General features: G+C 37.5%; 1 protein-coding gene across 1 annotated transcript in view; it reads right to left on the minus strand.

Moving 5' to 3' along the window:
* The window catches only part of LOC149842654 (SET domain-containing protein), a 133,953-nt gene that overhangs the window by 57,705 nt on the left and 48,335 nt on the right, over positions 1 to 27,913 (minus strand). Inside the window, exons 9-10 of the mRNA XM_089999346.1 lie at positions 15,792 to 15,872; positions 785 to 849 (exon numbers count right to left, since the gene is read on the minus strand). Of these exons, the coding sequence (XP_089855472.1) occupies positions 785 to 849; positions 15,792 to 15,872 (146 nt within the window). The remainder of the gene's footprint in view (positions 1 to 784; positions 850 to 15,791; positions 15,873 to 27,913) is intronic.

A 27,913-nucleotide genomic window follows, 5' to 3' on the forward strand; every position in this document is an offset into this window, starting at 1 on the left:
CATTTATGTATTTATATATATAATATAGATAAAAATGGACTTGATTAGGGTTAACTGAATCTACTTTTGGATAGAAATGGACCTTAGTGTGGTTGACTTCACCTAACACAAAGGAAGTTGTGTCCATGTGTCGCACCCACATGGTAGGTGCGGGTGTGGTGCCTTGTTAGAAGAGTCCGTGTGATGTAGATTGCTACCTAGGAGCAATTATAACGATCATCTTTGACTAAGAAGAAGCTATTCAATTACTTTCATTTATTGATCCACTATCCCACCTTTACAGCAGATAGAACTCCATCATGCAATGAAACTAATGTATATCTGTCATAGGAGAACGAAATCACCCTCCTAAGTGCATGTCAATTAGATCAGGAATGTTATCAGACCTGTTGCATAGGCAGTGCATGCTTAAGTCCTTGATACCCATCTGGGTTTTGTTCAAATGTTGCGCTTTGGAAACTCTACCTAACGTTTTCAATTCCCTCCACTGTGTTCCACAAATAACTGACAAAATATTGCAACCTTGATTTTCATTTCCATCTATACAATAGAACATGAGAATGAAAAATACATAATAAAAAATAATCATTCATTCATCTACATATATCTACTCCCCAATAAGGTTATCTGGAGTCTAACATATAAAGTAAAACCAACCAATTTTGAAAAAATAATATAATACGTCCGGTAGAAGATTTACAAACTTAGCAAAACAAATATAAACGGACACTACAAACTTGGCCCAATTTAAATAATTTTCTCAGGTAATATATGAAAACAGTACCTCATTTCCTTTATTACCATAACTGATGAATATCTCCTTCTCAGCAGGGAACTTCTGTCCAGGAGCTTTCATACAGAATAAAATAAAGTAACAATTTAAGAAGTTAGATATCATGCACATTGAACCAATACAATGATCTGATCAGAACCATATCTTACAAGCTGCGTTGGCACCTGTGTGCTATGAAAAACAAGGAGGAATCTTATGGATCTTTCAAAACAATTGGTATACCAAATATCCCAAATAGGTAAAAAGATTAACTGATATGAATGGAGTATGAAAATTAAAGCTTTCTTGTCAGGGATTCTTCAGTACTTCAGGAACAATGTAAGAACCTAACTGCATGAAACCGACAAAATTCAATTGATTAGAGCCACTACATGCACCAAGAGATTTTCCAATCTGTAACAAAGGGCATACAACTCTTGCATCTCTTCTTGTTCCTCGTGTAACATTCTAGGGTATGAAAAATATCACTCATGCAATGATATTCACCATTTAAGTTTACATTTCTTTTGCAGGTTACACAACTCTACCACCCCAAGTTGGTGCTCCTCCAATAGAATAGAAGAAAAAAAAATCTTTCACATGTTTTGCACATGCTATCATGTGGAACTTGGGCCAATATATTGATATTCAAGAAATAGAACCATTAGAAACTCTACAAGGAAACCTTTGTTTCACTTTCTTTCACATTTTCTGGAATAATGAAGTCCAGTAAAAGCAAAATGCACAAGGCTAAAAACAAAACCCGCAAGGCTAACTTGTTTCAAATCAAGCTTCATGTCTGTGTAAAACATTGCAAGTCCTATCTCTTGAACAAAGATGAAAGGTTCTCGCACTCCCAATTAATCAAAAAATAGGAGCCAGGAGTCACAAACTTTTGTTCCAGTTTTAAACTTTTTTAAGTGAATCATCTTTCTAGATCACAAGCGATCAATGTAATATCGCGTAATTTTTACACTTAGCCATTTTGAGATGTTTTTCGAAAATTTGGCTAAGTCTGAGAGAAAAATCGTTTGAGGCTCGATTTTTAGACTGAACTCTTTGACTCTGGGCTTGACCCAGGTCTCATCGACAAGGTTGAGGCGAGCCAAACGAAGCGTGAGAAAGAGTTTTATTTTCGACTTTTAAATTCAAGCGAAATTTGAGCAAAATTCGGGTTATTTTCAGGCAAAATTCAGAATTTTATATGCGTGTAATATATCGTTGGATGCATCTCAAAATTCTGAGCGCAATAGTGTTTTACTTTCTTGGATTCGAGTTTCGGTTGGCCCAAAAATCGCGTTTTTCTGAAAATTGAGTAGTTTGTCGAAATAGATATGAAGTTGGATCAGATTGGATCCAAGACCTATGATCTGAACTAATATGGATTTGGGTCTTATTTAAGTCCTACTTAAACCTGAATTTAATCCAGATCTTGATCCATTTTTGTTTTGGGTATGGGTTTGGATCTTGGATCCAAATCCAAGCCCAACGTTTTTTCAGCTTTAAATTCAATATGAAGCCTTAATTCGGAGTTTAGTAAGGTTGACAAGCCTTTTGGGTAAATTTGGTAATTTTTGAAAGTTTTTAGATAATTTTAATTATTTAATAATTAATTAATTAATACTAATTCCGAATTTTATTTTTGGGGCTGAGTAGGACTCTTTAAAAGAGTCCTTATTCCAGCTTAAGAGAGGTTAGGAAAGGGTTTTAAAAGGATTGAAAGTTTTTTTTTAGAAAAGTCAACATTTGGTAGTGTTTCAAAAAAAATAGGAAACAAAGGGAGAGAGAGAGTTCCATCTTTTGGAAACTCTCCTAGAGAGAGGAGCAGAAAAAGGGAGGGGCAACCTCCCCTATGGGCCCTATAAAAAGACCCAAAAAAAAAAGAGAGAGAAAAGAGAAAGAAAAGGAAAAAAAGGAGGAGAAGACATAAAGTGAGGAAAAGAGAGGAAAAATGAAGAGGAGGAGGATATTTGATCTTTTTCAGCCATCCATCCACGTTTTTCAACATCTACCATTGTTTTTCTTCATTTTATATACAAGGTACGGGTTTTCTCTTTTGATTTGAGTAGGAAGAAGAGCATGAATTCGATTTCCATGCGGTATTTTAGTGTAAAACCATGTGGATGAGTAAATCTAAACGTTTACTCTAAGATCCATGGATGGAATCCATGTATTTTCGTCTTCTTGAAAGCTATTATGGAATATCATACTTGTGGAAGTAATTTTTATGGAAAACAGAATTTTAATCCATGAAAAATATAGCGGATTATGTGTGTGTACCCTAGTATTGCCTGATTTTTTTTTATAAAAGACCCATATTATGGACTGTTAGTGCATGTAAATCTAAATATAACCAAGCAAAAACGTGGTTGCATATCTGTGTATGATAGCAAATGATATTTATTGCATAACCATGGGTGTACTTTATGAATTTGAGTACACTTGATTTATGCGTGTATACCATATGCAAATATATATATATATATACGCGAAATGTTGAACATAGGAAAGCAAGCATGAAAATATTTAAGGGATGATGGGTAGCTTTCGAAACAAAGCCCAATATGTTACTTCATCAACAACAAGCAATGATCATGTAAGTGTTGAAAGTTGAAGCATTCTGGTGCACATGATAGCAGGAGTCTGAAATCTTCCATGATTTTATAAGAGAGGAATTTGACTGGTTAATAGCTTCAATATATAAATTTCCTTAAGTGGTACTAGTATGATATCTGACAAGCTATTGATTCTGGATGGAGGAGGGTTCTAGAATTGATAAATGACTATCCAAAACTTACATTTAGTTCTCATCCATGCCAATGGCGAATAGTGTCCGGTGGTTATCGGCACTTGCATTTGGTGTGATAGTCCAACTTTTTGGTACTCAATGCTTTTAAAAGGATAGAATCAGAATATATGATCCTACAACAACGTAAGAAGCAAGAAAGGCTTGATGTTTTGGAGAAAGTCTATCATATCTGATAGCCACAACTCTGGAACTGATGACTTAGAACTGCGGAGAAGAACTGGAATCTAAATCAATGTCAATGACAACATCTTGATCTGCTAGTCATTACAATCTTGTACATTCTAGTGCTTGGTGGTCATAAATCTGTATGAGATGTTTATAGCCTTCATAGGATACAAAGGGCTTTTAGGAAAATAATCTGCAGAAGAAGTTTGAACTGAAAACTTTTAGAGAGTTGTATGGATTTGTAACATGGATAACCTTTTTGAGACGTTGAATATCTTAGTAGAGCATTTTATCACCTAGGCTAGCTGTTTGTCAAGATCTAAATTTTTGAGTAAAGCAAGGTATGTATTCCTGAAACAGAGAATAATCTGGAAGACAGAAGAAATAAGATATTTAGTCTGGCTTTACAGGCAGTGCAACAGAAAGCATTTCAAAGAATCCACATTTCGTATTGCTTTAACCCAGAATTCGTAAGGTTAGTTAGAACTGGCCAGACAAAAGCCCTGTCAGTTTTAAGCATATGCTGCACTTTCTCTTATCTATACCCATTCGTTCTTGGGCATAATGATGCAAAACATGGTATAAGCCATTTACATCTTGTTGTAGGAGATTGCTAGTTTTGCCCACTCCAACAATTAGCTAAGAGACTATACATTAGTTAACCCGGTACATATCTGCTATTTGCATAGGGAGGCATCAATAGTGTTCTCTAAAGAGATTGTTGAAAGAATACCAAAACTTGTTAGGTTTAGAAGATGCTTTTGACATTACTGATTTAAGTTCTCCTATGTCTATATACTCATGTTTAATCTCCCAATCAATTTTTTTTTACAGCAGATTTGCTTAATGTTAGGCATCCTGTCATACCTGTTTATAAGGTGATAAAACACATATGGTCATGCAAAGCTTATTAGGTATACACCTACATAATTAGTGAAACAAAAACGTTTATGGGTGCTGCCATGATTTAGTTAGTTATGAAACTGTTTTCTGTTGCAATGGTATAAGTTGTTTCCAATGCCTTAACTGAATGTTTCATGTTAAGTTAAAGTTTTGATATAAGGTTGGCTTCTTATGCATGAGTTTGCATGGAATTAATGCGTTTGTATGTAAAACATTGCATGAGTGTTCACGTAATTGAAAGCATGCATATGACATGAACCTGTGACATTAAAGTATGCATTTGACATGAGTAGATGCATAAAATGAAATCATGCATTTGACATGAATACCAGTATTGAGAAAAAGCATGAGATGAATATGAAGATGAGAACTCATGCATGTGCATATGTATAGTATTATTTCATGCAAATTTTTTTAAAATGTTTATACCGGAATGTGCATTGAAAAGCATGTGGAAAGAATGCATATTGGCATGTCATTCATGATTTTTACATACGGATGCATCGATGATTAAACGGATCATCCTGGGTTGTGTGAGCCTTGAGTATATGTTGCTCTTTGTTTTATTTGGTAAATGCATTGCAAAAATCAAATGTGATATTATTGTCTTATTGCACTGTTCCATGATGCCACAAGTTATGGTCCCGTGAAAAGCTTGGCATGTTGATTTGCAAACTTATGTTATTAATTCTGCATGTTGATGATTTGCAAATGAAAAAGAGATGAATTAATAATAAGATAAAAGAAAGTAAAGAACAATGTAATTTATGATTTTCTTGATGTCCCTTCTTTAGTGTGGTAATCTTGGACATTGCGGTTTTGGAAAAATCGTGAGGATGCAAAAATTTTGTGCGCATTGTTGTTGCCCCTGAACCCGATATTAAAGTTTTTCTCCTGGCCACGGTTTTAGGGAGAGTCTGCCACTTTGCCTGGGGGTGGTGTGTAGACACAATTGTTGTTTTGGTATACCAAGAAAAGTGGCGTTAGTGTCTAATAACTTAAAAAAAAAATTAACCTTGGATTCGGGTCGAATCCGGACCCAACTGAAGCACCGCCTCTGTTACCTTTTAAAGGACGACGAGGCCGAAGGGGGGAGGTTCTCGAAACCCCCTTCCACCCCGACTCTCTTGGTCTCTCTCGTCTCTCACCGACTCTCTCGATTCACCGGAGACCATCGTCAGCCCATCGCCACCGACGACTCCATTCGACGCCGCCGCCGACCACCAGGTACGCTCCTCCTCTTCTTCTTCTCCTCTTTCGTCTGTCTCTCTCTCTTTCCCCCTCGTTTCTCCGCTACGCAAGGGGGGGGAGGGGTGTAATAACCAAAAATTTTATGCGAATTTTTATGCAATTAAGTAGAATTTATGTGTTTTGGGCCTAGGATCCATTACCAGGATCCATATAAGGTAGTGGGTGATTTGGGTTTGGACCCACATTAGAGCCAATCAGCTCCAAAAATGGATCCATTACCCAGCTCCATGTAGATCCATGTGGATCGGTCACTCACGGATGACCCAGATCCATGTAGATCTGCCACGCATTGCCGACCCAAATCCACTATAATAGTGAACCCGGCATCGCGGTTCTGTCCCGGGCTTTGTTTTATAAAACACACGAAAACAAGAATTGTGCCTAGGGCACGATTCTTGCAAAATCGAAAGGGGAGGGGGAGGTTACAGAGAGCGTAACTGACTCCACCTTTCGCTGAGGGAGAGCCTTCGTTCAATAAAAGGGAAGGGAGAGGGTCTCGCCCTCTTTCTCTCACGCTCTCTTTCTCTCGTTCCACCTCTCTCGGCTCCCTCACAGTGGAGCAATCGATGCCGGCGACCTCGCCAACCACGACAACCACCTTCTCCTCGCCGGAACAGCATCGCGGTTGTGGAAACAGCAGGCCGACCATCGACAACAGCCTCCCGATCACGCCCTTCACGGCGGCAGGAGCAACCAGATCCGGCCGACCATCGTCTCGCGATAGCGGTCTCCGATCGTCGGAAAGAACACTGGAAAAGGTAGGATTTCTGCACTTTTCTTGTTTGGTGTTGATTGTATCTTGTGTGTGTTATGGGTCGGTCAAGAAAGCAAGACATTGGGTGCTCGGTCGTTCTTGATAGGGTTCTTGGCTGCCAGAAAGCAAAAGACAGTAGATGATTTGGGGGTTTAGACTACTGGGAAAGCCCAAACCGGGTGTCTGTGCCTCGGATTTCATCTTGGGGCTGAAGCTACTGAAAAACCCCAAATCACCGATTTGGGGGTTTTCAGTTTTTCGATTTGGGGGTTTTCAATTTTTCGATTTCGGGGGTATCCTTCTCTTTGGTTGGTTTAGTAAACTTTGATTTACATTTCTAGGATCGAATCCCAATGGTTAACTCTTGATACAAAAGAAAATCGCAAATATTTTTCTGAGTTTCTTATCCGGTATTGATATTCTGTGAATGAAGAAAATGACTATACATCATCTCTACCAACAGAAAAGCTAGGACAACACCATGATCACTAGGCACATTTGTGTTTTCTATTTGGTCGTTCTTCATGATTTTGCATAGTTTAATGTTGATTACGATATATATACAAGAACTGGACCACAGACTGTGTGATTTCACTCTTAATCTTATATGTATGTTTTCTGTATTTCCTTTATTTTGAAAATCATGAGATAACTTGTCATCTGACATCATCTTCAGAAAGTATGATACATGTTTGATTAGGTGTCCTCTTCCTTTTACTGTATGAAGTGATCCTGTCTTCCTTTTTTAAAAAATACCAAGGATTTATGTCTTTGAGAATAGAAAATGAGACGTCTAAGATTAGAACAACTTGCTCTTGTTTTGGACATTTAAGGCAATCGATTCTTGCAGTTTCAAGCGCTTTCTTCCTTAAAGATTTTGAACTTTGCCTTTAGTTACACATCATTTTGCATCTTTTGCCCATGCACATCTATGAAAGACTGAGCACGAAGATAAGCAGTCAGTTGCTTGCCACCATACTCTTATGAACAACTTTACTTGCTAGAAAGAGTAATTGTCTGCGTATTTTAAAAGATGGTGATTGAAAAATATCATAATGAAACGGCAATTATGTTTCCATGCCAGGATGATTCACCATCACTGATTCTGTTTAAGACTTCCCTTCTATTCCCTTCAAATAGGAAACAAAAGATAGGGGGGAGCCTTGTCAATCTATCTAGCAATCTTTGAACTCTGTAGTGAATGGTAAAATATAAGCAAATATGAAAATGTTATTATGCTCTAGTATCATTGAACACCACATCCACCTGGTTAAAAGGCTCCAACTTCTCATGAGAAAAGAATATCTTGCGTGATCCTATGACTTGTACATTGAAGCCTTCAATTGAGATATTTGTTGAATGGGGAAAGCAGTCTTGTTGTAAATGTGCATCGGTTTCTACTGATCTACATATAATCTGGTGGCACCTGTTGTTGGGTTAATGTTGACTTGTAGTTTTATTCATTCATCCGATTTCCCGTGGGCATCTTAGTGTAATGAGAGTATATTTTTGGCCTTTGTTTGTCCTTGAAAGTCGTTTAAGAAGTATGATGGGAATTGGTGGGTAGAATTTTGATAGGTATGTGATCCGTCTGCATGTGAATGCCAACAATATGAGTGTATTATGCATAGAGATGAGTATTATTATTTTCCTCGCAGCTTAAGTACATTCTATAAAAATATCATGAGTCTTGATATATGGATGCTCAAGCTATGCCATGATTGGAGTATGGTTCCATGGTCACACTACCACGGGTTCAGCCAGGTCAATACTCAGATCCCAGTATATGTTAAGAAACTCTGGGTTTTTGAAACAGGTTACATACATAAGTTAATTCAAAGTTAACAAATTTATGTTGATAGCTCTATCCGTTATTATATACATAAAGTTGAGTTTGAATATTTAATGGATCATGTTAGCATGCTTGATAGTTTGTAACATGTGAAGATGTTTGATGTTTGTTAACATGTTATTGCAAAGTTTGTTTTGGAAAGTGCATACATGATATAAATGTGTGCAATCCTAAAAATTCAAGTTTTAGATTCGGGCTATGTTCATGTGTGTGAATGTTAACACATGAAAAGGTTTCATGTGCCTACATTGATGAGACATGTTTATTTATCGTGCATTTATGGATTTGTTTTGAGTACATGTGCCTACTTGAAGTCGATGTGTGTTTAGCATGTAAAATCATGCATAAATGTTCTCATGTACTTATGAATTATGGATGAATGCATGTGTGTTAAGTGATTATATAAAAGCACTTGCACGTGGATGATAAACACATGCATATGATTATGGTAACTCATGCACATTGTTAAATTGGTTTGAATGGATGTGCATTTGGAGGCATGTTGACCTCATTTCAAAAATTGCAAGTTATGATTTTTGCATTCGATGCATCAATGGTCTAAATGAATCATCACAGGCCTAGAGAGCTTTGAGCTTTGGTTCGCTCTTTCCTTAATTGTTTAAATGCATCACAAAAATCATATTTCATATTATTGTTCGATATTGCACTGTTCAATGTGTTTTCACTGGCTGAAGTCTCGTGATGGTTCTCACAGGGGTAGATGCGAGCTTTTGCTTTATTTTTGCATGCGGAACTGCAAAACTCAATAATTGGCTTTTAATAAAAAGATAATGAATAAGAACAATGTAATATACGTTCTACGATATCTCATCTGAAGTAAGAGAATCTTAGAGTTCCGGTCTTGTGGAGACTGTGAGGATACAAAAACTCTGTGTGCTGAAATTTGGTCCCCTGAACCCGATATTGAGTTTCCTTCTCCTGACCACGGTTTTAGAGAGAGTCTGTCACTTTATCCTGGAGTGGTGTGTTGGTCACAGCTGTGAGTTTGTTTGGTACCAAGGAAGTGACACTTGTGGGCGTGGGGTGTCCCTTGTGTCCTTGATATTAGATGTGGAGGTCTAATGTTCCGAAGGTGATTCGGTCGAAGGCTAAGTTGGAACTCAGTAATAAAATACAAATTGTGTGTTAAGCTACCCTGTGAACCTACTTGACCTCGGAAATTGTACCCGTTTGGTGTATCCGCGGGCAACGGTAATTAAAAAGAGAAACTTAAATTGTATGCATTTAATAGGGCGTGCATATAGAAGGAAAACTTAAGGAAAGATAATAAGAGGATTCATGCATTACACATAAGTCATGCATTTTCCTACTATGCATTAGAACATGCATATGTTATCTGTTTCCTTAATTGTTATATGTTTGGTGGATGCGTGATGTTTAACTTTCAATGTATGTTAAATGTTTTGTTGTACTAAAATTATGCATCATTATATGGTTTAATGTTTCTTTATGCATAATGGATGTACCTTGTGGTATGAATGCGTACCTGAATTATGAATTGTCATAATTGCATTCCTCTGAATAATTGTATGGATTCATATTGTGGTTGTGGGATATATATATAAATGTTGCTATTGATGTTACCTTCCAGTTAGCTGCTGATAAATTGTTGACTGACGTAGTATAGACCTTTGTTTATTTTTGGTATATACTGAACATCATACTTGACACCCATATCACATACTGGATTCACGATGTACCACATTAAAACTTACGGATTTCCTAGTTAGACAGTTGTAGTCTAATTCCTATAAATTTTAGGTGAAGAATTGGAGTTAAGAGCGGCTGCGGGATGAGGCTTCGATCGGGATTTTGGATTTACTGTTCCAAGGATAGTATGAGAACTCTGATCTTAATTTTCATTGATATTGAAATGAAAAGAATGTTTTGGTCTTGCTCCACCTGTAATGTTCTGGAATACTTAGCCCTATGGTATGACTGGTTTCCGCTGTATAAAAAAAATCCTCAAAAAAATTGGGTTAAGATTTCAGGGCGTTACAAAGAGCCACCTCCGTGCTGCCCTAGATCGCAGGGGAGGGGCAAAGCTCCCTCCCTGCGACCCCTTTTAGCGAGGGAGGGGCGGAGGCCCTCCCTACGACCCCTTTTAGCGAGGGAGGGGCGAAGCCCCTCCCTATGTCGTGCAGGGTAAGGGAGGGGGCGATTCCCCTCCCGGTGCCCTTTGGTTGCAGAGGTGGGGCCAAGTCCCCCTCCCTGCATCTCCGTACAGTAGAGAAGGGGCTGAGCCTCCTCCCAACTCCCTGTTCCTCTAAGAAACCGACAGGGGCCTTTGGACCCTGTCTCGTTTCCTTGTTTAGCAAGCCGACCGGGGGGGCTTTGGCCCCTGCCTCAGCTCCCAAAAGCCGCAGGGGGGCTGTTGGCCCCTGCGCCTCTCTCTTTCCTTGCCATTTTTAACTTTCCAGCAGGGGCCGAAGGCCCCTGCCTTTTTAAATAACCAGCGGGGGCCGATGGCCCCTGCACCTGTTCTTTTGGCAACAAGAGTCGTTCGGCCCTGCCCCAACCCTATGTATTGGAGAAGTCAAGTCATCTCCTTGTTTTTACTTTTGTCTTGATTGCATGTTAATATCGCGTATTTGCAGTTACGACGGATCTCGCTCGCGCTCCGCGGCCCGAGCCGTCAATCATGTACACCCGCAAACGCCAGCAAGCTTGCAACTCTCCGAGGTAGGGGAAGATTGCACGGAAGACTTGGACAATTGAATTAAGTTCAACTAACTAAAAAGGACCATTAAATAAATATATATATATATATATATATTTATTTATTTATACGAGTATGCACTTAACTCAAGGACGCGGTTTCGCGATCCTTGCCCTTTACTTTCTGTCGTGTCTTTTACCTTATGTCAGTTTTTACTTTCCGTTGTGCGTTGTGCCGAGGTTTTGCATTGCACTTTTGCTTACCGTCTTTACTTTGTCGTTGCGCTTTGCGTCTAGGCTCTTGCTTTTTGCATATATGTTGTTATTGCCTTGCTATTGCAGATGCCGTGCAGGTTTTCACTCTTTGTGTATGCCTTAAAGACATCATCGTAGAGGATGCAAGGGGCATTCACCACTCTCTCTCTCTTGCGACGAGAGTTGAGTTGGGAGCTAGCGTTACATCCTCGTCTAAGGAGAGGGATACCTCGCAAGGAGCCTGACTCTTCGAGTACGCAGTCCTGCAGACGAGTTGAGGTTCGAGCGAACTTCTTAGTAGGGGTTCTGTTGAGAAACCTGTATCCCGTCTATCGAGGCCGGTATCGAGTCATGCGAGGCATGTAGATACCCTGATAGCGGATGAGATTTTAGAAAATCGCATGCATAATGTTGGCACAAGCTACAAGTTGTTTCAAAAGATAAAGAATGTCAAAAGTAAAGTTGATAAACAATACATCTTTGTGAAATACTCTTGTTGAGACTTCTATTAAGAAGCTATACCCCCTTTATAGGCAAGATGCTCGAGTGGTTTAAAGACCACATCATAGAATGGGTCGTTAGTTAAGCAACTCCCAACACACTCATTCGCTTCTTGTTGTCTGTCAAGGTAGAGAACAGAGCGGTACAAAACTGCAATAGACAGGTTGTTAACAACCACCCCACGGGCAATGATCTGGCCTCCCCAGTCATTGGAGTTAGGAGAAAGGGGCTATGATAGTTAGCTCAACACTTCTGCAGAAGTTGGATGCATCTGTGGCACTGCTTATCATCCTTTGGGGAATCCTCTCTCGGCTAAAGCCGCCCCTTTAGGAGCAGACTCAACTAGTTATTCGGGTTATTAAAAATACATAGAATAACAGACGCCCGAACTAGTCTCATTTGTTTCTACGTTTTGCCTGTGCATACCCGCAGGCCAGTAATATCGAAACATAAAGTTTGTTCACACTGGTTGTTGGGTCGTGAGACTTGCTTATTGCGTGGTAGTTCACGGCTTACGATCAAATGAATCATCTTGCTACGTTTTGACGCTTACACTATTTACTCGTTTGCACTATTTACCCGTTTGCATTATTTACCCATTTGCACTGCTTACTCGTTTGCACTATTTACCTGTTTGCACTACTTGCTTGCACTACTTACTCGCTTGCACTGCTTACTCGTTTGCACTATTTTACCCGTTTGCTGTAATGCCCCAAAATCTTAACCCAAATTTTTGAGAATTTTTTTTTAATACAGCGGAAACAAATCATATCATAAGGGTAAGAATTTCAGAACATTACAAGTGAAGCAAGACCAAAACATTCTTTTCATTTCAATATCAATGAAAATTAAGATCAGAGTTATCACACTATCCTTGGAACAGTAAATCCAAAAATCTCGATCGAAGCCTCATCCCATAGCCGCTCCTAACTCCAACTCTTCACTTGAAAAATTATAGGAATTAGACTACAACTATCTAAGTAAGAAATCTGTAACTTTTAATGTGGTACATCATGAATCCAGTATGTGATATGGGTGTCATGTATGATTTTCGGCACATACAAGGATAAGTAAAGATCTATGCTACGACCGTCAACAATTTATCAGAAGTTAACTGACAAGTAACATTAATAGCAGCATTTATATATCCCACAACCACAATATGAATCCACACAATTATTCAGAGGAATGCAATTATGACAATTCATAATTCAGGTACGCATTCATACCACAAGGTACATCCATTATGCATAAAGAAACATTAAACCATATAATGATGCATAATTTTAGTACAACAAAACATTTAACATACATTGAAAGTTAAACATCACGCATCCACCAAACATATAACAATTAAGGAAACAGATAACATATGCATGTTCTAATGCATAGGAGGAAAATGCATGACTTATGTATAATGCATGAATTATCTTATTATCTTTCCTTAAGTTTCTCTTTCCATATGCATGCCCTATTAAATGTATACAAATTTAAGTTTCTCTTTTTCATTACCGTTGTCCGCAGATACACCAAACGGGTACAATCCCCGAGGTCAAGTAGGTTCCCAAGGTAGCTTAGCATACAATTTGTATTTTATTACTGGGTTCCAAACTTAGCCCTCGACCGATATCAAGAAACAACATCATCCATCGGAACATTAGACCTCAACATCTAATGTCAAGGACACAAGGGACACCCTACGCCCACATGTATCACTTCCTTGGTACCAAAACAAACTCACAGTTGTGACCAAAACACCACCCTCAGGTAAAGTGGCGGATTCTCCCTAAAACCGTGGCCAGGAGAAGGAACCTCAATATCGGGTTCAGGGAACAAAATTGCAGCACACGGAGTTTTTGTATCCTCACGGTCTCCCCAAGACCGATTCTCTAAGATTCTCATACTGCATATGAGATATCGTAGAACGTATATTACATTGTTCTTATTCATTATCTTTTTATTAAAAACCAATTATTGAGTTTTGTAATTCAACATGCAAAAACAAGGCAAAAGCTCGCATCTACCCCTTCGAGAACCATCACGAGACTCCAGCCCGTGGAAACAGATTGAACAGTGCAATATAGAACAATAATATAAAATATGATTTTTGTGATGCATTTAAACAATTAAAGAAAGAGCAAACCAAAGATCACAACTCTCCAGGCTCATAACTTGCAATTTATGCAATGAGGTCAACATGCCTCCAAATACATATTCATCCAAACCAATCTAACAATGTGCATGAGTTATCATAATCATATGCATGTGTTCACCATCCATGTGTAAGTGCTTTCATGTAATCACTTAACACACATGCATTCATCCATCATTCATAAGCACATATGAACATTTATATCTGGTTTTACATGCTAAACACACATCGATTTCGTGTATGCACATGTACTAGAAACCAATTCATAAATGCACGATAATCAAACATGACCCATAAATGTAGGCACATGAAACTTTTTATGTATTAACATCCACCCACATGAACATCACCCGGATATAGAAATTAAATGTTCAGGGCTGCACACATTCATTATTATGTATGCACTTACCAAAACAACTTTGCAATAACATATTAATAGGCCTCAAATACCTCACATGTTACCGACTATAAAGCACGCTAACACGTGCCATTAAATATTCAAAAACTCAACTCTATGTATATAATAACAGATAGAGTTATCAACATATATTTGTTAACATTGAATTAACCTAGGTATGTGACCTATGCCAAAAACCCAAAGTTTCTCAACAACTTTATTTCCATTGCACCCAAGTTAACAGTCCAAGTACTCGCGTCGGGTAATCCATTCATATTGCCCATTAGGCAAAGCACATATCCATATGTCGCTAAGTGCACCATCATATGTTTGAAACCAATATAACCTCCTCATTCCTCAACACAGATAACATGTTGCATACAAGTAATTCAAATCACACGTTTTCTGACAAAAAGCAATTGAAACACTTGATAAAAAGGAATATCCAACAACCACTACAACCTTGCCAGATCTAGACCAGATCTGTCATGTTTTAAAAAAAGAAATAGTTACCATCTGCTAGCCGGAATTAACCTAACCTGTTTATATTCAATATGAGTAAACACCAGCCTCGGTTAACAGGATTTAATATAAATGAACTATACTTTTCAGAATGAAACATACACATTCGGCTAATCGGGAATTCATATCATGATGTTCGGTTTGTCCAAATGAACACATTCAGCTAATCAATAATTAACATAAGGATGCTCGGTTTGTCAGAATGAAACAGAAACATTCGGATGTCAAGAACTAACATAAGAATGCTATTATTTTTTTTTCACAAGTGTGCCACCAAGTGTTCAGGTTTATATAGCACCTAATAGGTTTTAATCGGATAGATGAAGTTTTCACACAATTTATATAGTTTTAGTGATGGAAATTCTCTTTCGTATAATCAGATTATATATGTATTCATACTATAACTCATTCCACCTCAATTCATCAAATTACACATTTGTAGGCCAAAACTCACATGAAATGAGGTCGTTACAATCAATCCAAGAATGACAATGTAGAGGGACAAGAATGAGCCTAGATAAACATAAACTTTATATATGGATGAAAATATCAACTTCATGGGATTCACGTTAATTTGGTGTATATAAGCTGGTAATCCTCCAATGTAACTTTTTTAATCAACACTAGAACATAGAGCACCAAATAGGATTTAATTAAAATTCCCAAATATCATTCCCAGAATATCAACGAAGACTGTAAAAAATCACATGGACTTAAAAGGAAAATACTTCAGGTGACAATTGATAAGGAACGTCTAAGATCAACAGAAAATTCCATACCAGATAGGAGGTACATTGACAAGGGAACTCCAGTTGCATGTCCTGTAGCATCAATTTCCCACAATGCAGTAGGTTCTGAATCTGCAAGATATGGATGAAAATAACAACTAAAAAGTGTGAATTTCTTCAACCGTATATTGAGTTTGACCAACACATTATTGGAAGTATCATGTGACAACAAATTTAATCCCAGTGAAAAACAAATTAGATCATCCATATATAGTTGTTCTTTTTCCACTAATTACTCTATGATATGCTACAACAAAATTCTACCTAAAGTATAATCACATAATGTAGACAGATGAACCAAAATATAATTACCGAATTAGGGGTGGGCACCAGACCAGCCCGTTTAGAGCTCAGCCTACCAGGCTTTAAGTGTGGCCCAGCCCGGAGATGGCCCGGCTCGTTCACTAAGGGGTCGGGTTTTGGCCCAGTTCTTAATGGGCTCGGGTTTGAAGAGCAGCCTATGGCCCGGCCCATTGGCTCAACGGGCCAATGTGAAGCGGGCCAGGTCCGGCCTGACCCGGCCCAAATCCATTTGTAAATAGTAATAATTAACAAGTTCCTAATTTCCCTTTCACCCAATTAATTATCTTTCTAGTTTCCATAAAATTAATGTAACTAATTAGGTAAATAGTAATAGTTACCAAGTTATTATGCAATAGATAATTTCTTTAATTTTTATATTATAAATAAATAACTTAGGCCCATTGGGCCGGGTTTCGGCCCAGTACCTAACTGGCCCAGGCCTAAAACCATGACCCAAACCCGGCCCATGGCAGGCCGGATCGGCTGGGCCCATCGGGTTGCCCAGCCTGTTGCCAACCCCTATACCGAATACTAGAAAGTACAAGATATAACGATGATAACAATTGCCGGTCACAGGCAAAATACTGTTATGCAAAAGGTAAGCAATGGTTTGTATGAATAGCATGAACGGATTCCATTCTATAGAAAAGGAAAAAGAATGGTCTTTATCAAATTCATGCAATTGATCATGCTCATAAGGTGATATGAAAGATTCTGACTTGGAAGGAGGCAGTAAGAGTTCATATGAAGGATTACAAGGTGACTGTGTGAAAATCTCTATAAAAAGAGATTTTGTATATAAACACAATGTTAGAAACACCAAGTATGTACAAAGGCACAAAGAAGAACTCTCACAGGTGCACAAAGGCACGGATACACATGCACAAGAGCATGAAAAAATATCAACTTCAAGTCTTCAACATATTGAGTCCCAAGAGGGGCTTTACAAAAACATACAAAACCTAAAGGGGATCACCCCTATTTATAAGACCATGGAGTCATGGGGGGGGGGTCCAATCCATAAGTTAGAGCCCCTCCAACGGTTAGAAATGTAACCGTTGGAGGGTGCTCCAACCTATGTATTGGGCCCCCCATGTTACATCATTATTAAATGACAAAAAATAAAAAAGGAAATACAAAAACAAAAATTAAGAAAACAAAATACAACATATTATCAAATGAGAATATGCGTAAAATATGTGAATTTACATAAATACCCTTATCGGGTTTGAGATATATATTTATATATATATATATATATACTTAGATAGATATATATACATATATATATGTACATCTCTCTCTCTCTCTCTCTCTCTCTCTCTCTCTCTCTCTCTCTATATATATATATATATATATATATATATATATATATATATATATATATATATATATATATATATATATATAAGATACACTACATTTTAACACCCCCCTCAAACTTAAGGTGACACAACCGAAAGTTTGCTAAGAAGGAAGTTAAATCTTAGAGAGCACAACGCTTTGGTGAAGAAGTCTGTCAGTTGATATTCTGATGTAACATACGGAAAGTCAATGGTTCTTCTCAAATATTCTTCACGAACATAGTGGCAGTCCATCTCGATATGCTTCGTGTGCTCATGAAATATGTGTTTTTTGGCAATGTAGATCGCACTTTTATTATCACAACATAATTTTGTGAACTTGAATATTCATATCTTTCAATAAGTTGCGAATCCAAACTATCTTCATGGTGGTAGATGCTATGGCTCTATACTCAGCTTTGGTGGATGAAAGCGATACTTTTTCGTTGCTTCTTGCATCGCCAAGAAATTAACGATTCACCTAAAAAATACAAAAACTAATGGTGGAGTGACAGTTATTTGGGTCACCTCGCCAATCAGAGTCAGTATAAGCAATTAAGCTTAATTCAGAAGAATAAGATAGAAATACTCCCTTATTTACTGTACCCTTTATGTATCTGATGATGTGAAGGATGATGCTCACATGGACTGTAGTAGGTGCATGTTGAAACTGACTGGCAACATGTACTGCATGAGAAATATCAGGCCTAGTAATGTTGAAATATGTTAGGGATCCAACCAATTGCCTGTAAGGTGTGGGATCTTTTAGAAGAATGCCATCATCAATCTCCATCTTTGAACCCACAATTTCAGGAGTTTCACAGACCTTGTCATCTGTGATTTCTGATCTGACAAGAATCTCACAAGCGAGTTTAGTTTGAAACAGAAAGTAACCTCTGTGAGAAAAAGCAACCTCAATTCCCTGAAAATATGTCAAAAAACCTAAGTCTGACATCTCAAATTTTGAGGTCAAGATAGATTTAATACTTTTGATTCCTTTAGTATCATCTCCTGTTATCAACATGTCATCAACATATAACAATAATGTAACAATTCCTGCATCAGATTTCTTAACAAACAATGTAGTGTCAGTATAACATGGAGAAAAACCATTTTCAGTCATTACATTGTTAAACCTATTGTGCCAAGCTTTGGGGGCTTGTTTCAAGCCATAAAGAGCTTTACGAAGACGAAGAACTTTATTTTTAGGAATTTTCATTCCAGGTGGAGCATCCATGTAGACTTCTTCATTTAAAAAGGCATTTTTGACATCCATTTGATAAATATTCTATTTTCTAATGGACGCAATGGTGATGAGACATCTAACAGTAACCATATGAGCTACTGGAGAAAATGTCCCTTCATAGTCAATCCTGTATTCTTGACTATACCCTTTAGCTACTAGACACCCATCTGCATCCTATAGTTTTCTTTCCACTGGGAAGCGTTTGAAATTCCCAAGTGTTGGCTTTCCTAAGAGCCTTGAGTTCACTCTCCATGGCTTCTCTCCATTCAATACATCGTTTGGCATCTTCAAAATTTTTTGGTTTAAAATATGAGTGAATGGTACTTAAGCAAGCCCGATATTTAGGAGAAAAAGAATCAAAGGATACGAATCTGGAAGGAGTTCTTCTAGTTCTTTCGGTTCTTCTAGGATTTGAATCATGAGTGAAGATAGATTTGCTAGGTTCACTATATTGCTCAATAGCACTTTTAAAGGTGCTTTTATCTCCATGAGAATAGGTGATAGGGTCTCTAATTATATTTTCTTCTTAAGGGTTAGCGGGGTTAGAATTATTGTTGATCACAACCACTCCATTGTCACTATTATATGTTATTCATCATCACTATAGATATCATCATCCCTAGATAATAGATCAAAAAGAAAGAAATAGTTAGCATTTTCTAAATGAGATTCATTTTTTTCAAAACCACTATCATTTTCCAAAAATGTTACATTCTAAATGGAAATCGGGGTAAGACTTTACGTATTACCATGGACATATCTTGTAATGAGATATTGCGGAAATATAAAGAATGCTTATAAGCACTTACAACAATGAATAAAAGAGACAATATCACAAGTCCACTAAGGGACAATACAAGCACAAGCCTTTAAGAAGGAAACAATATAAAAGGCCTCTTATTGAAAAGAGAGAGAGCTCTCAAGGATGAAAAATATACAAGGGGTTCACCCCTATTTATACAAGAGGGAGAGGAGAGAAGATATTGCGGAAATATAAAGAATGCTTATAAGCACTTACAATAATGAATAAAAGAGACAATATCACAAGTCCACTAAGGGACAATACAAGCACAAGCCTTTAAGAAGGCAACAATATAAAAGGCCTCTTATTGAAAAGGGAGAGAGCTCTCAAGGATGAAAAATATACAAGGGGTTCACCCCTATTTATACAAGAGGGAGAGGAGAGAAAGGGAGGCCAAAGGCCTCAAAAAAAGAGCCCAAAAGAGGGCTCCCATGGAGTCGTTGGGAGCCCCCAACGGTCACATTTGTGACCGTTGGGGGCTCCAACGACTCTATGGTTGGAGCCCCTTTTGGTCCTTAAAAAATACAAAAATTAAATGTAAAAAATAAAAGAAGAAAAATACATTTTAACAAAAACCGAAAATAGTTGTTTTCTAAAACAACTATGTGAAATTACAAAAATACTCCTATCGGGTATTGATGTAATATTATATATATATATATATATATATATATATATATATATATATATATATATATATACATACATATATATATAAGAGGTACAGTTTAACACCCCCCCTCAAACTTTACGGGGAAATGACGAAAAGTTTGCCAAGAAGAAACATGAAGCGAGGAGCCAGAAGAGCTTTAGTAAAGAAGTCCGCCAACTGATATTCTGAAGTGACATACGGTAGAACAATTGTTCCTCGTAAGAATTCGTCACGAACATAGTGGCAATCCATTTCGATATGTTTTGTACGCTCATGGAATGTATGATTGCTCGCCATATAGATGACACTCTTGTTGTTGCAACATAATTTTGAGGCTTCGGTAACATCAACCCCCATGTTTTTAAGCAGACTGCGAAGCCATACAAGTTCCATTGTCGTGGTTGCCATAGCCCGATACTCAGCTTCAGTGGATGACAGTGAAACTTTCTGCTGCTTCTTGCATCGCCAGACAATCAAAGAGTCCCCTAAAAAGACACAAAAACCAGTAGTTGAGACTCGATCATTGGGATTACCTCCCCAATCTGCATCAGTATAAGCAAGAAGATTCAAGGAAGAAGAGGAGGATAGAAATAGCCCTTTATTGATGGTATTCCGAATGTAGCAGATGATTCAGAGAACAACACTCATATGCACAGTTGTAGGAGCATGCTGAAATTGACTAACTGAATGAACCGCATGGGCGATATCTGGTCTGGTGATGGTTAAATAGGTAAGAGACCCAATGAGTTGTCTGTAGGGTGTGGGGTCTTCCAGAAGAACCCCATCCTCCAACCGTAATTTGGCATTAATAACTTCGGGAGTCTCTACTTTCTTGTCATCAGAAATCCCAGACTTAAAACAGATATCTGCAGCAAGCTTCATCTGTGACAAAATATATCCTTGAGAAGAGTATGCAACTTCAATTCCAAGAAAATATCTAAGAAAACCTAAATCAGACATATCAAAATTATTTTTTAACATATTTTTAACATCAATAATACTATTTTGATCATTCCCAGTGATAATCATATCATCAACATAAAGTAACAATATTACGATACTAGTACCTGCATTTTTAACAAAAAGAGCAGTGTCAGTATAACAAGAGTAAAATCCTAACTTTATCATGATATCACTGAAACGATCATACCAAGCCTTGAGAGCTTGTTTAAGGCCATACAATGCCTTCAAAAGCCGAAGTGTTTGACCTTGCTTAATATTAATTCCGAGTGGCGGATCCATGTAAACTTCTTCACTTAAACTTTCATTTAAAAAAACATTTTTTACGTTAAGTTGACAAATAGGCCATTTTTTGGTTGATGCGACAGCTATTAAGGTCCTGACACTGGTCATTCGAGCTACGGGAGCGAATGTTTCTTCATAATCAATGCCATATTCTTGGGAGTATCCCTTAAGGACTAATCTAGTTTATATCGTTCCAAAGAGCCATCGCTTTTAGTTTTAACTTTGAAGACCCAGCGACACCCAATAGGTTTTTTGTGTGAGGGTAGATTAACTATTTCCCAAGTATTAGCCTTTTTTAATGCATTTAGTTCAACTTGCATTGCTTCAACCCAATGTTGTATAGATTTAGCTTGATTATAGTGAGCGGGTTCAAAATAAGAATGTAGGGTTATTAAACACGCCCGATAGTTGGGTGTTAAGGAATCATAGGATACAAACCTATTTGGGGGTATTGATATTCTAGAAGAATGTCTAACTTGTGGTTCCTCAGTAGATTCAGAAATTTGAGAGTATTTTTCGAGGGCACTAATAGGATTTTCTTGATTTCTTCTTGAGTAAACATTCATATTTGTATCACTATCATTTGAGGGAATTATATCAAGATGGGATGCCTAACATGTATCTTCTATGTTTTCAAGAAAATCTTCTTGTATGTCATCAATAAGATCATATAAAAATATGTAATCAATTTCATTTGTTTCTTCTATTTTATCAAAACCATTCTCTTCTTCTAGAAATGTTACATCTTTTGAAACATATAGTTTATCATTCTTAAAATCATAACATCTATACCCTTTTTTATTTTCACCATATCCTAGAAAAACACATTCAATTGCTTTTGGAGATAACTTATCCATTTTATGTAATAGGACAAAATATTTGCAACCAAAAATACGAAGACGATTGAAATCGGGTGAAAGTTTAAAGAGATTTTCATAGGGAGAAGCATTTTTTAATTTAGAAGAGGGCATTCTATTGATTAGATAAGTTGCGGTTAGAACAGCTTCGGCCCAAAACTTCTTTGGAATATTCCTAGAAACAAGTAATGTTCTAGCGGTTTCTATAATGTGCCTATGTTTCCTTTCCGCTAGGCCATTTTGTTGAGGAGTCCTAGGACATGACTTTTGATGGCGAATTCCATTTTGGGTTAAATAGTTTTGAAATTCGTGAGATAAATATTCGCCACCGAAATCGGATCTTAAAATAGATATGTTATTTTGGAATTGATTTTGAATTTTTTTATGAAAATCTTTAAAGAAGGTAAATACTTCCGATTTATGACTAAGAAAATAAATCCAAACATACCGAGTAAAATCATCAATAAAAGTAACATAATACGAATAACCCCCTTTAGACATAACCGGAGAAGGCCCCCAAACATCCGAATGCACCAATTCAAAAGGTCTTGATAAAAGAAAAGTTCTAGTTGAAAATGGAATAGACTTCATTTTTCCAAAAATGCAATCTTTGCAATTAATTTCTTTTTCCTTACAAAATTTGTTTCCAAAAGGAAAGAGATACATTTTGGAATAACTTGGATGACCAAGTCTTTTATGCCAAGTTTCCATGTTTTTTTCTTGAACATAAGAACAAAAATAATTTGTAGGGAGATTGAGATGGTCCATATAATAGAGGTCTCCCTTTCTATGACCTTGCCCAATCCGCTTCTCGGACCGGAGATCCTGCACAAAGCAACCATTAGATGAGAAAGATATTTTACATCCATGGTCGGCAATTTGAGAGACCGAAAAAAGGTTTAAATTTAGTTTGGGAACAACTCTTACTTTTGGAACATAAAAATTTTGAGAATCTTTAAAAGAGCCAATACTTGAAATTTTTAAAAAAGTTTCATCGACCGTAGAGACACAAGAGTTCTTTGAACTGGTGCAAACATCAATAAGTGTATTTTCATGGGAGGTCATATAAAAAGAGGATCCGGAGTCAAGGATCCAAGAATACGTACCGGGTGATGATGTGGAAGCAATAGCCGCACCCGATGTGGAGGAAGAAACTTTTAGAATTTGTTGGAGAGCCATAGATATTTGTCCAAGAGTTTCCTTGAGGTCATTGTTTTTGCCTTCATCTTCTTTGGTGGTAGTTTCTTCAAGAGAGGCCACCTTAGGCTTGAAAGTTCCATTAAGCTTTGAGCAAACGGGTTTAATGTGGCCCGGCTCATAGCAATGATGACAAACAATCATTTTGCTTCCTCCATTGTAGTTTCCTTGTTTCCCAAAATGAGGAGGTTTATAGGTTCTTACATTGTTACCCGGTTTTGATACGGCAAGTACTTCATCAACATGTTTACTCATGCCAAGCCTTGTCTCCTCTTGAGTGATTTCGGCAATAGCATTGTAAAACCCGAAAATTTTATAAAATTTTGCAAATTGGCCTGGATCCAAATTACAGATCCAGGACCCATAAAGTGGTTTTTCGCATACATTTACCGCGTAAATTTGATATGTACGTATAAGTACAATAATTTGTAATTAACTAAATAATTCGGAGAATAATCATTCAATAGGGGTGCGTAGATGGGTATGGGATCCATATACTGGATCCATGTGCATATATATATTTATATATATCTAAATATATATATATATATGTGTATAATCATAAATAAATAATATTAATATTTGTAATACTATAGAAATATAATATATATATATATATATATATATATATATATTAAGCGGATTCGAGGATCCACAGTTGGATCCACTTGGATCCAACTTGCGGATCCATTTTGGTGGGGGTTAAGGTTTTATATAAAATGCGAGATTTAAAATGAATAAAATTTTTAAGTTTTTTTTTATTTATCTGAGGATCCACAGTGGATCCATTTGGATCCACTTGTGGATCCATTTTGACTTGGGGTCGGGTTGCGGGTCTCGGGTTCGGACCCGAGCCCCACCCCATATTCTTCAGCCCTGTTAAACGAAAAGGGCAACCCGATAAGGGTTGCCCGATGAAACCCTAGCAGAAAGCAAAAGGGGGCGCAGGGGGTTACGCAGAGCGTAACGACCCCGCGCCCATCTCGGCAGAGGAGGGGGAGTCCGGGTCGATTAAAAGGAGGTGGAGAGGAAGCCCTCTCCACTCGCCTCTCCCTTTTCACTCAATCCTTCTCTCTCCCTCGTCTCTCTCCCTGTCTGCGTGCGCGCACCGGAGGTAGAAGATCGCCGACAAGTTGCGACAGCCACCGCAGCTCCAGCAAGCACCCTTCTTCACGGTAGCAGCGTGGAGCGACACCAGCCGACCGTGCCTGCACGTCTCCAGCCTCCGATCGCCGGAAAGATCGCCGGAAAACCAGCGAAACAGGTACGGTGCCTCTTGGATTTCGGGTTAGGGATCGAACATGGGTTCGATTCCATGCGTGGGTTTGTGGGGAGGATTCGGGGATTAGGTTGTTTCCCCATTTCGAAAACCCAAATCGATTTGGGGATTTACTGTACCTAACCCTAAACTGAAACAAAGTCCAACCCAAATCGATTTGGGGATTTTCTTACCTAACCCTACATTGCAAAAATCCCTAGCCCAAACGATTTGGGGTTCGGCTGTGGTATCGAATTAGCCCCATTCGTGGGGTTTTCGATTCTTTGAAATGGATAACCCCAATTTTTGGGGGATTTCTGTTTTGGGACCCAATAACCTAGATACTAAAGGGAAAGAGGAAATTGGAGTTTGCTTATGTTGGGTGCTAAACCATATGGAAGAATTTGTATCTTGGTTCAATTAAGTTTTTGTTTCAGCAGGATGCCCAGTTTCAACATTATTTGCTACAGAAATCTTGAGTTTTATTTAGGAAATAAATTGGTAATAATTTTATGAGTTGTTGGTTTATGCTAGGCATCGATTGTTTTAAGATGATTCACATGCATTGTTGATTCCATATGAACCGATGTTTATGGATAGGTGTTTGAAAGATTGTATATACAAAACTGATCCTGTGAAATTTCATGTACCCATTTCATTGATTTGAATTTGATAAGCCTTAAAACCAAATCTCCATTGAAAAAAATGGAAATGGAGTCTGCAGTTTTTGTTAGCATTAATATATTAAATTTTACCCTGTTTCTTGATGAACTGCATGAGCAAATTCCCCATCTGTGTTTTCTATTTGGACGTTCTTTATGATTTTTGCATAATTAATGTTGATTAAGATATATATATATATATACAAGAACTGGACCACAGGCTGTATGATTTCACTCTTAATCTTATATGTACGTTGTCTGAAGGGGATGTGAGATTTCTATTTTTCTTATATAAAAAGGGGGTTTATTAGTTGTTGCATCCTCTGTCTTTGGAATTTGAGCATTTCTTAGGTTATGACTCAAAGTTTGCTCTTAAATTGTTAATGGTTTGTCTCAGGTATTGAAATTTTATCTTAGGCAGATATGGTCTTACTAGAGTTATGAATTATGACTTGCATTTTTCTTTGTAAAGATACATATATTAGACGTTCTCAAGACCATATGGGTTACGCTCAGGCTTGCTATTAGCTGGACCATGTGCATTCAATGCTTTTGATATCAAATCCATAGTGTTGCTGTGTATATTTTTGTAAATAAACCATAAGTCATTTTATGTATAGAAATTCTTTTATAAGTGTTCATTTGACTACAGTAGTCTTAATCAATGACTTTATACTAAGTGTCAATATTAAAGAAAAAAACTATTATGCTTGCATTGCATTTTTGGCTTCTTGCAGTACTGTTTCCAACCATGCATCTCTTTCACAACAAATTAATTAGTGGTGAAATACTCTCTTGGAACTTATTTGGAAGTATACCTCTTAGCATACTAAAGTCAAAGTTTTCAGAAATATTGTATATATTCTCTTAAGCTTCATTTGAACTGTCTGAAAAAGTTTTCCATCAGTTGAAAAAGGAAAGGAAAGAAACTCAGCTGATTTAGGAGTACTAGCTGTGAAGTTTTGTCTGAACTGTGAATGTTTCCTTTTAACTGTTGATGATGCAGAAATTTGATTGTTGATCTTTTAATGACAAAGCAATGGCTAGCTGGAATGTCCATTTTGACTAGCGTTAGAACCAGTTAGCATGACCATTGTGCTGTTTTTGACAATTTTAGTCTTGTTGTTTTGTTATAAGTATTGAGTGGAAAGAGAGCATAAGATCATGGGTTGTGTGGTACCCTGCCAAGCCCAGCCGACTGGTGCTGGATTATATTTTTACAAAGGAAAATATAATAAATGCTATTCCCTTAACCTGTCCATGCTTGTGGACAAAGGACAGGTCCATTGAATCCTTGTTCATGTATAGTATGACTCATATGGAAGCTTAGCTTAATACCTTAAGTTTTCAGAATACTAGCTAATCATGTTAGATCTGGCTCTTTGCATACAGGTGAATGAAAATGTGAATAGGCTTAAACTTGATTTGATATGCTTGAGTTGGATATCGTTGTCTAGTTGTTTTCATGGGCATGAGCAATCATGAAAGTAATGTTTTATTGCTTAAATCTACATGCATGGGTGTTCACGTGATATAATAAAAATTATCAAGGAATGACAACATACATTTTGGAATAAATATGTGAATTCTTGCACATGAATCTTTGAAACCGTGCTTGTGAATGTTGTTGTTTTATGTCCATGGTTATATTGGCATATATGGATGTGCATTTGGAAACACTTGTCGTGGAGATTTATGTTTTCACTTGACTGTTATGACTATGGTTCGCATGAGTGTGAGCATGATTCAATTGTTGGTAAGTCTTCTTGAACATGTACGCTTGATTATTGTGTGAATTGGTACATGTACACTCACACACTTAAAGAAACCATGGATTGGTTAAGACCCATATGTGATGTGGGTAACACACACATATTGAAAATGCATATGAATGAATTATGACATGCATATGTTTGGGTTTATATTTGCATGAATATATATGTTGTTTGGCATTTTGGCCTAGTGTTATGAATGAAACACTACTTGGTTTTATTATGTGATGCACTAATGGCCAAATTGGACCATCACCGGCCTGAAGAGCCGTGGGTTTGGTTTTCTTTTAATTATGTTTTTAAATGCATCACTTGGCACATTACTACACTGTTCTAGTGGTGGATACGGGCTGGAGTCCCGAATGGGTCCCTGCAAGGGAGGATGCGGGGTTTTCACTTTACTTTTGCATATGTGTGGCAAACTTAAAGAATGAACTTTAAATAAAAATAATGAATAAGAACAGTGTAATATACATTCTGGGATATCTCATCTGGAGTATGAGAATCTTGGATATCCGGTCTTGGGGAGACTGTGAGGATACAAAAAAACTCCGTGTGCGTTGTTGCCCTTGAACCCGATATTGAGGTTCTTCTCCTGGCCACGGTTTTAGGGAGAGCCCACCACTTTACCCGGAAGTGGTGTGTTAGTCACAGCTGTGAGTTTATGGTACCAAGGAAGTAGCACTTGTGGGCGTGGGGTGTCCCTTGTGTCCCCGACATTAGATGTGGAGGTCTAATGTTCCGATGGATGGTGCTGTTTCCTGATATCGGTCGAG

This window comes from Nuphar pumila, chromosome 3 (genome assembly GCF_984573655.1).
Source record: "Nuphar pumila chromosome 3, dmNupPumi1.hap1.1, whole genome shotgun sequence".
NCBI lineage: Eukaryota > Viridiplantae > Streptophyta > Magnoliopsida > Nymphaeales > Nymphaeaceae > Nuphar > Nuphar pumila.